The sequence below is a fragment of the Oxyura jamaicensis genome, chromosome 1, assembly GCF_011077185.1.
Source record: "Oxyura jamaicensis isolate SHBP4307 breed ruddy duck chromosome 1, BPBGC_Ojam_1.0, whole genome shotgun sequence".
NCBI classification, from domain to species: Eukaryota; Metazoa; Chordata; class Aves; order Anseriformes; family Anatidae; genus Oxyura; species Oxyura jamaicensis.
The window spans coordinates 944335-953995 of NC_048893.1; the positions used below are offsets into that span (position 1 = coordinate 944335).

Consider the following 9661-nt stretch of genomic DNA (forward strand, 5'->3'; position numbering starts at 1 on the left):
TGGGTGGTTACTGGTTTCCCAAACTGGAAACGCTCTGCTCTCCTGGAGGTCTCTGGTTTTCCTTTAAGAGCACCGGTGCGGAGTTCTGGCCTTCAGATTAGCAAACAACAAGTTTCTCTTATCGCCTTGTCATTGTAGTAATTAAACAGAAGTGCCTAGGACTTAAAAACAAAGAGGAGGAGACATCGCAGTGGATTTTTTTCAGGCAGAGGGAAGCCATCCCCGCACGGTGTGAGCAGTGAAGGTGCCTGCACCCGCAGCGTGTGGGCTCTGAGGAAATAACAAGGCAAGGAACCGTTGCTAGTGAAAGAAATAAGAGCGGTGAAGGTGGGTGACTGAGATCAGGAAGTCCAGTTTTTGCAAACCAGTGGCACGCCCGAGAAACTGGTTTGGAAGACGTGCAAGAAAAAACAGGTCCATAGAAAGGCCTCCCTGGCTGTTAACGTGGCACGTGCCAGCAAAGCAGCAATGGGAGGGACAAGCTCTCGCTTCAGAGAAACCTTCCAGGGGATTTATAGAACAAATCCTATATTTGTTGTGATAGAGTTGGAAATTAAATATTTTGACGTTAAGGAGTGCTTAAGTGTTTTCTGCTTTTCCTCCGGACGTGGCTGTGCAACCTCCCCTCCTAACATCTCTGACTAAAACACCGATACTTTTCACGTTGAGATAACAATAACAGGTTTGGTTTTGTCGTTTCCTTGCCAGTACGACATGGCCTCGGTCTTCAGGAAACCTTGCGCAAAGATTTGGCCGAGCCACGTTGCCCCTGGGGTTTGGTTGCTTTGTGTGGCCGTGTGTGAAGCAGCTCTCCCAGCTAAGGCAGTAGTTGCTGGCAGAGCTTTTTTTCTTCTTTTTTCTTTTTCTTTTTTTTTTTTTTTTCTCCTCACTCCTGTGTTCCCAGGCTCCTCGTGGCTCTGTTAAACCAGAAATGCTTTTTCCTCCCCCCTCCGGGAAAAAGCCTTCGGGAAGGCTTTTCCTAAGCTGCGGACAGGGCGAGGTGGGGGTTGGTCTGTTCTCCCACGGGCCTGGGGACAGGACGAGGGGGAATGGGCTCAAGTTGCGCCAGGGGAGGTTTAGGTTGGATATGAGGAAGAACTTCTTTCCTGAACGGGTTGTTGGGCACTGGAACAGGCTGCCCAGGGAAGGGGTTGAGTCCCCATCCCTGGAGGTCTTTCAAAGACGTTTAGATGTAGAGCTCAGGGCTATGGTTTAGTGGAGGACTTGTTAGTGTTAGGTCAGAGGTTGGACTTGGTGCTCTTGAAGGTCTCTTCCAACCTAGACCATTCTGTGGTTCTGTGATTCTGTATTTTGCAGGGCCTTCTGTCGTCAAGCACGCAGCCTGCTGATGCAACAGCACAGCAACTGGGAGCCTCTTATCTCAAGTCCTCCCGCTCTGCGTTAGGGTACAACAAGCCTCCCGTCAGCAATAGCCTCCTTCCTTCCAGTATGGAAACCAAAACGGCTTCGGGAAGGCTTTTCCTAAGCTGCGGACAGGGCGAGGTGGGCCTGGTTGGGGCAAACCCCGACATAAATCCAGGCTGGGTGGAGAATGGATGGAGAGCAGCCCTGAGGAGAAGGATCTGGGGGTGCTGGAGGACGGTCAAAGGGCTGGAGCCCCTCTGCTGTGGGGCTGAGGGAGCTGGGGGTGCTCAGCCTGGAGAGGAGAAGGCTCCGGGGAGAGCTGCCAGGGCCTGAAGGGGCTGCAGGAGAGCTGGGGAAGGGACTCAGTGTCGGGGGACAGGGCAGGAGAATGGCTTTAATCTGAAGGAAGGTAGGTTTAGATTAGAGATTCGGAAGAAATTCTTTACTACGAGGGTGGTGAGGCCCTGGCCCAGGCTGCCCATGGGAGCTGGGGGTGCCCCATCCCCAAGGCCGGGCTGGCTGGGGCTGGGGGCAGCCTCACATTTTTGTAAGTCTTCTTTAAAAATCTGCAATCCTGGAATGCCTGCAAGGCCGTCTGAGGACAGGATCACCAGATTTAACTGGCAGGACTCAGGTTCTCACAACGCAGCAGGTGTTTTCTTGTCAAAAATCCCGGCAGTGAGGATGGTGCGCGTGGCGGGTATGAGACACTTCTGCTCTTGGAGTCCAGCTGCTGTGTAGTTTCTGCCAGACTCAGGGCCCAACTTTTAAAACAGAAACACAACACAGATAGGCTGAGCGTGATGAAGCTGCAATATGTTTTGTATTTTTTTTTTTTGCCACGATGGGATTTGAAATACGTCAGTCAGGTGGTGGTGGTGGTGCTGACTCCCCGATCCCAAATCAGCGCGGCTGGAGACGCTGCTGGGTTTTGTTGGAATTGGGATTCCCTTTATCTTCTAACAAGAAACGAGCTTGTTTTTTTGACTAACTACTACAAAGCCCCGTGGAAAACCAAAATATTTATGAGTAGAAATGGGGCAGCACAGTTCCGAGGCCTCTCTGGGAGGGGAGAAGCGAAGCCCCTGCTCCGAGCAGCCGCAGGTGGCTGCGGGCAGGTGGCGGAGGCGTCGGCTCCTCGAAGGGGGAGGCGAAAATCGCTCCCTGTTTAATTGCTCTGCTTCCTTGGTGGTCTAGAGGGACACAAAGCCTCTGCTGAGCAAAGACGCTTCTGAGTGAAGAGCGTGGCCCACCTCAGCTGGGCAGAAAAAAGGCGTTGCGGCGGGGCTCTTCCCCCGGAGCCGTTCCACAGAGGAGGCTCGTTGCTTTATGGGCTTGGGCGACGTGCACACCACGGCAGAGCTGAGTTTGCCTGTAAAAACTCAGCCTCGTTGTTCTCTGTGGCTCACTGATAGCGTTCAGGAGGAAGCTCGGGTGATGCTGAGGCCAGTCAGCTCTTGCTGAGAGGCACTAGAAGTTGTCCGTGCTTTACTGAACGGGCGTTTTGTTCTCTAATCTCGCTTTAATTTTCACCTTTTTTGTTCCTGAATTTCACTTTTCTTAACCTAAGGCCCACCTGTGCTTTGCAGTGTGCTTGCACAAGCCAGCCAAGCTTGTCTTGACCTCAAAAATCATCCTCGACGCCTGCAGGTCATCGGGGTGGAGGAGGGAGAGCATCCCTGTTCCGCAGTGGAGGCACCCCAGGGTGCGAGAATAATCCTGCTTTTGCAGCATTTCAGCCCAGAAATGCATCGTTTCCAGCAGGAACAAGCAGTGGTGATCCTGCCCGGTCCCCAGACGCACCCCTCTGACCCTTTAGAACTCCTCAGCAACTCTCATTCATGGCTTGGCCACAGTTTCAGGGTGGAGAAGAAGGTAGATTTGCCAAAAACAGATGAATCCGTGAGCAGACCCCTCCGTGGGGAGCCCAGTGCCAGGGCTCCCTGCTGGCAGCGCTGTGCTGCAGCCTTGGAAGATGCCTTCCTTTGTAACCCAAATGCTTAAAGACATGCGTGTGTTTATATCTAGTTCACCAAAAACCAGAAGGGCAAGTGAACAAAATACCCGGGGGCTTTGCTGCCACTGCTCCTTTGCCCTCTTCTACTTTTGGGAGCAGTCGAGGAGACTTTGCTGTGACTTCTCTCGGTGCTGGGAGCCTCTTCCAGAGCCAACGACGGTGCAAACCGGAGTGAGCTGCGTGCTTTTCGGGCTGGTTTGGGGCTGGAGCCAGCAGAAAGGTGGCTGCCCCCAGAGGTTGAGACACGCGGGGTCTTTGTCTCGGTGCCCGTGGCAGACCCCTGCGAGCTGCCGGGCTGGGGTCTCGTTACGGAGCTAATTAGAGACGTCCTGGCGCTGCAGCAGGCTGCTGATTGTCTCCCTGGCGGATTAGAGGCGAGCCCTCCTTAACAAGTGCCTCGAGTAGCTCGAGCTGCTCAACTCCCCGGGACCAGTAATTAATCCATCTGTTAACAAGGAGCACGGCTTGCGGGCGGTGACGCTGGGAAGGAGATTTTTAACCTGTTGTTGCACCGGGAGACTCGATGCCACCAGCAGGATCTCTGGGCCGAGCAAACCTCACCCACCTGGAGGCTGCGTCGTGGGCTGGAAGGGAAGACGTCGCAGTGGTTGACCCGTGCACGGGCGAGCTGCTGGCTTTTCTGTGCCCCATTTGTAAATCGGGGTTCGTGTTGACGTCCTTGAGATGGTTGAGGATGCCCATGGGGTGGCGGGGGCTCCTCTGGAGGGGCTGCTCCATCTCTGGCCCGCTCCTGGGCTTGCTGTTAGCCCAGGAGCACTGCAGGAGCTGAAATGCGGCCGCTTTGCTGAGCAGCAGGGGTTCTTTTAGGGTGGCAGCAGACACACCATGTCCAGACCCACGACGGACACCGGACTTTTATTGCTTTTCAAGTCCCCAGCCACTGCTGGGATCTGTGCAAGCGGCAAAACCATCCGTTCAAATGGATTGTTTGCTTTTTATCAAAACACACTTCAGCTTTTCTCCTCAGTTACATCCTTCTCCAACGTCGCGGCTTGGGGCTGGGCTCTGGCCTCGAAGAGCAGCCCCGAAGAGCTGCCACGGGCCGTGGTGCCTTTAGCGGGGTCAGGCTCTCCGCAGCCTCCCATTCCTCTGTTCCTCCGGCACACGTTACACGCCAGGACAGCAGGACCCAAATGGCTTTTACGGCAAGTTCCGAAGGGATGCAGGGAGGCGTTCTGAAACGCAACTCGTTAGCTTGACGTTAACGCGTTTTAGTTTGGCGTGTGCGGCCGTGAGCGCTGCCGCTCTCCCTGCTCAGCCCTACAGCTGCACCAGCCTCCTCCTGCACCTCCCAGGCAGTGCCCAGGACAAAACCCCGATGTGCCACAGCACCCTGTGTGAGTTTCACACACTCCTAAGGACGTGCCTGCTCATTTCACTGCGCAAATCTCTCTTTTTAAGGCAGGGTCTCCCGATGGTAAAGGCAGACACCAGCTGGCCGGTTTCTGTGGGTGCTAGGGAAAAGCACAGCTGGGTTGGAAGTGTCCCCGCTGGGGGAAAAGTGAAAAGCAGATTCAGAAAATCAGTCCAGTGTGTGCTACGTTCTGCAGGGGTAGGGAAGAACAGGTAAGAGTGTGTCTGTAAGTTGGAGAAGCTCAGCAAAGCTCTGTCCTCTTTGCACCATGTCTGTTAAACGTACGTCAGCTCACAAGCGCGTTCTTGCAGCTGTCGGGACATTGAATGTTATTTTTTTTGGTCCTGCATTGTTCTGATTGTTTCATTTCCCCTTTCGGGTTGGTTAGCTCTCTTCGTGGTAGTGTTAGAACCGAAAAGCGTGCTAATACAGCGAGTGTTTTGCCCTAAACATCATCTTAACGTGCTTTGTTCCAGGCGCAGCTGCGAGCTTTCATCCCGGAGATGCTGAAATACTCCACGGGTCGTGGCAAGCCAGGCTGGGGCAAGGAGAGCTGCAAGCCCATCTGGTGGCCCGAGGACATCCCGTGGGCCAACGTCCGCAGCGACGTCCGCACGGAGGAGCAGAAGCAGCGGGTGGGTGTCCCCCGGGTCTGCCTTCAGTTTGTGGGGGAGCCGCTTTTCTTTCCCTCGTGTGATGGAAGAAACCGCACCGTCAGCCCTTCCTTGGCTTTGTGTCGGACCTCGAGCTTGGGAGAGAGCCATGAGATGAGAGGCGTAGCTTTCAACCTGCTCTGGCCCTGCCTGGTGTGCCGAGCAGGTTTGGAAGCTCGTCTCTTTCTGCAGCGGGTGTCCTTCTTGCTGGCTGCATGATCCGCTCGTCTCTGCGGCCTTTGGAAGCAGCCTGCCCAGCCAAAACCAGGCAACTCTCCAAGTACGCAGCTCATTTACTGCAGAGTCTGTGTCGTGGCCTCGGGAAGCCCTTGGAGGGTCACTGTCCCATCCTGAGGGACCTTTGTGCTTAAAGGGGGGGTGATCGAAGATGCGAGGTGGAGCCGGGGGAAAAAAACAAGTGAGAGAATGGGTGACAAGGTCTCAGGTATCAGTTACAGCTCCGGATCCTACGCAGGTGATGTTGCCACCAACCTGTCACGAGGAGACTGCCGAAAAAAGGCTGCCAGGGTGTTGAGGGCAGTGCTGCTGCAGATCTGGTTGGGTGGGGAGGGACGGCTGGGGGGCTGGAAATGGCGCTGTGTCGTCCAATGGCGCTGTGTGCTCAGCTCTCCCAAGGTGGAGGTGATTTTCCGTGTGTTGGCCTCGGTTCTTGAAGATTCCTTGAAAGGCAGAGAAACCGATTTCATTGAGAAATACGCCCGCCTTTGGTCACGCGTGCTCGTTCTGTATCCATACGCAGAAACGCAGTGGTAATTTCTGAGTCCTGGGGAAGGAGGGGGTGGAGGGATTAGGTACTGGGGGGCGTTTTGTTTGAGAATTCATGGAGAGGCACCCAGTCAAGGTAAGCACACGAATCACAGCTGTAGCAGCGTCGGAGCGGTCCAGAAAAGCTTGTACACGCTCTCAACTCCTTTCTGATCCTCCCGGCAGGTGTCGTGGACCCAGGCGTTGCGGACTATCGTGAAGAACTGCTACAAGCAGCACGGCCGCGAGGACCTGCTCTACGCGTTCGAGGACCAGCAGACGCAGCAGCAGACCACGACCACGCACAGCATAGCGCACCTGGTGCCGTCACAGACGGTGGTACAAACCTTCAGCAACCCCGATGGCACCGTGTCCCTCATCCAGGTGAGCAGAGCCCTCCAGCTCTTGCGTTGTCAGCGCAGCTGACTCAACTTGCCTGCCTGTAGGAGGTGGTTCAGGGCAAACTCCTTTTGGAAGCTTGCCTTTTCCTTCCGGAATTCTCTTTATCAATGTCTCAGCCCTCCGGCTCACTAAGCCGGCGCTCCCGCTCGAAGGAGCGGTCCCATCCTCTCTCCTCCCGGCTCCTATCCCCGTTTACAAGCAGACACACGGCTCGTGTGGCCGCACAAAACCTGTGGTGGCCATGGGATGAAGTGACAGGAGGAAAGGTGGTGGGGCTGCTTTTCTTTAATGGCACGGAATCTATCTTAGCCCGTGGCATTAGGCACTTCTGTGTGCCCTGCTCTTACACCTGAAGTGCAAATATGTAGTAATTCTCGAGCTGCCCCGAGGGAGGGATGTCTGTTAGTCTGCTTTAGGGGATTCAGAGCAGAAGTTGCTGCTGCTGTATTCCCTTCTCCACGTGGGGCGGCAGCTTCTGGCGGCTCAGCACGTGGGCTTTATTTTTGTTTTGCTTTTGTTTTTTGGTTTGCTTTTCAAATTAAAGCTTTTCAGTGAACTGGCCCAGCTTTCTGCTCCCCCAAGGCCCAGCAGACCTGCCACGCTGGCTGTTTGCTCACCTGCTAGCAGACATTTTCCCCTCGATAGTGTTCTCCTAGGTGCCCAGCACCTGAGACCTCACCGACCTGCAGGCCCTAGCACCTACAGGTTTAATTCTGCTTAGAAACAAAGCTGCACATCTCCCAAACTTTGCCTTTTCCCAGCTGTTAAATAGGGGAAAAGTAATTTCCAAAGCCAGCTCGGGATTTTCCACGAGCTCTGCCCATTGCTATTATTCCCTGTAGCTCCAATGCCTTGTAACCTGAGAGCGTTTGACTGTCCCTTTGTGTGATCTACGCGGACGTTTCCCCGCCATAACAAGCGTGTTCAGCTGCATCTTGTTGGCTCCCGCAGGTTGGCACCGGTGCTACAGTGGCCACGCTGGCTGATGCCTCCGAGCTGCCTACCACGGTCACCGTCGCACAAGTCAATTATTCCGCGGTGACTGACGGAGAGGTAAGGGTCCGGGCCGTGCCCATCGTGCGCAGAGCGCAATCATCCTGTTTGAATTTGATGAAGTTAAAGATCTGTCGGCATTAAGTCACCAAAACCTGCCGACCCTGCAGTGTTCAGGGTTAAAACACATGCAAAGCCATACAAAATCTCGTACACAAAGCGCCGAACCGTTGTCGTTTTGACTCAGGAGCGTACAAAAGGCGTTATGGCAGAAGCCTCAGCTCTGAATTCCATCCCGTTTTAATGTCCTGTACGTTAATTCTGGGAGATCTGCTCTAGCAGGTAGAGACCTCACCGCACCACTGCACGTTTACGTGTTTGGGATAAGTTTCTTGCTCCATCCTGAGTTTTGCCAGCTCAGGGCCGGGGGTGACGCCTGCGGTGTTCTGAGCCGGTGGTTAGCAGAGGATGTTGCGTGGCCGTGGGCAGATGGTGTGATTCTTCGGCTCCTGATCTCTGGACAAAACGGCACTGTTCTTCTGCAGCTTTTAGAGAGGTTTGCAAGGGAATACCGGAGAGAGCCTCATAAATGCACATTATTTGAGGCACCATGAGGTACTGCGGAGCACAGTACTGCTCCACGTACTGCGAAAGCTTCTTCCAGTGCTCTACCGCTGGGCAAAACTCCATCCGTTGAGGGCTCCATCCGACCACTTCAGCCCTCGAATCTGACCTCTCAAACTTGCACGCGTTTATTTTTTTCCGCTTATTTTTTTTAATCCCGTTAATAAAAGTTTAACGACCGCAAGGAAACTTTATTTTTTTAAAGCCTCTTCTCCCCCGCTGTACATCCATGAGGCTGCAGGCAGCTTCCTGCCCCTTGGCTGCGGATGATCTGTGCAGGAGCGCTGGGGTCTGGTCAGCTCTGCGCGAGAGAGGCTTTCAGGGCGACAGGTGGCAGCACAGAACAGCTCTGTTCTGCACGGGACCCTATTTCCATCTGGGAAGCAAAGGGAAGCGGCCTGGCTGTGACCTCGAAGCGCTTCGAGGGTTTTCAGAACCCTCTTCAGATGCCTCTCGACACCTGGAAGAAGAATTTTCGGAGGGACAAACAGAAATCAAGGGAGCGCAGGCACCTAGTTCCTCCTGTAAGTTAAATGTTTGAGAGAGACTGGACGACAGAAAGATACAAAAGCAGACCTTCGCTGGTGAGCAGCTGGGATTGCTGAGTGCAGCTAGATCCCCAGCCTGCTGGCAGCATCTCCAAGGATCTGCCTCACTGTCGTGCTGCGTGGAGATGTGACTTAGCTCTGAGTAAGCAGCCGTGTTTGTACGATGCAGAACAACGCGGAGCAGGGATGCTTGCTACGATCTCAGCAGCACAATTGTTGTGTTAGTGCGGAGAGGGGCCCGGACAATTCCTGCTCCTTTGCCAGGAGTAAATCCTTCCCCGTTTTGATGGGAAGGGCGCCTTTCCCTGCTCGGGCTTGCTTTGCTTTGGTTTCAGCATGGCTGGGGAGCAGCACAAACTCCGTCCAACTCTCCCGAGATCCCTCCCATCTGCGGCTTCTTCCTCTCGAGGCACTCAGACTCGGTTCCATCCTTCCTAAAAGACTTTGCCTTCTCTTTAACTGGGCTTCTTTTCACCTTGTCTCAACGCCCTGTCGCTGCTTCCTCCCTGCTCTGGATCCTTTCGCCCAGGGTCAGCTGTGGGCGCAGGAGAGCGAAGCAGCTGCCTTGAACTGGGGATGGCCATTCTCATTTATTAAGTGTACCGCAGCAAAAAAAAGTTCCAGTTTGTGAGCTTTAGGTGAGCTTGAGGCAAGTCCGGCACAAATAAATCCTAAATGGGAACATGGTTGGTTCCCCACAATGACGGGAGGGGTGCTGACAAATGGAAATGGGGGCACGTGCAGCCCTTTTCCCCGTGGGATGGTGATCTGTGCTGAGCAGCCAGCACCACAGCAGTGTGGCTGCTTTAAAAAGTGCCCGGCCGGCAGCGACCCGCCTGCTGTCCCGTTTTCTGGTGGGCAATGACTGAATAAAAGGGGTTTGTGGGAGCTTGAGGTGCTTCACGGATGTCTGGGGGGG

General features: G+C 54.4%; 1 protein-coding gene and 1 long non-coding RNA gene across 2 annotated transcripts in view; one reads left to right on the plus strand and one right to left on the minus strand.

Moving 5' to 3' along the window:
* NRF1 (nuclear respiratory factor 1) overlaps positions 1 to 8184 on the plus strand; it is a 28726-nt gene extending 20542 nt beyond the window's left edge. Inside the window, exons 6-9 of the mRNA XM_035340350.1 lie at positions 5234 to 5392; positions 6362 to 6559; positions 7529 to 7630; positions 8116 to 8184. Of these exons, the coding sequence (XP_035196241.1) occupies positions 5234 to 5392; positions 6362 to 6559; positions 7529 to 7630; positions 8116 to 8184 (528 nt within the window). The remainder of the gene's footprint in view (positions 1 to 5233; positions 5393 to 6361; positions 6560 to 7528; positions 7631 to 8115) is intronic.
* A 217-nt stretch (positions 8185 to 8401) lies between these two features.
* LOC118160795 overlaps positions 8402 to 9661 on the minus strand; it is a 3075-nt gene continuing 1815 nt past the window's right edge. Inside the window, exon 3 of the long non-coding RNA XR_004747678.1 lies at positions 8402 to 8413. This is a non-coding gene — a long non-coding RNA (uncharacterized LOC118160795). The remainder of the gene's footprint in view (positions 8414 to 9661) is intronic.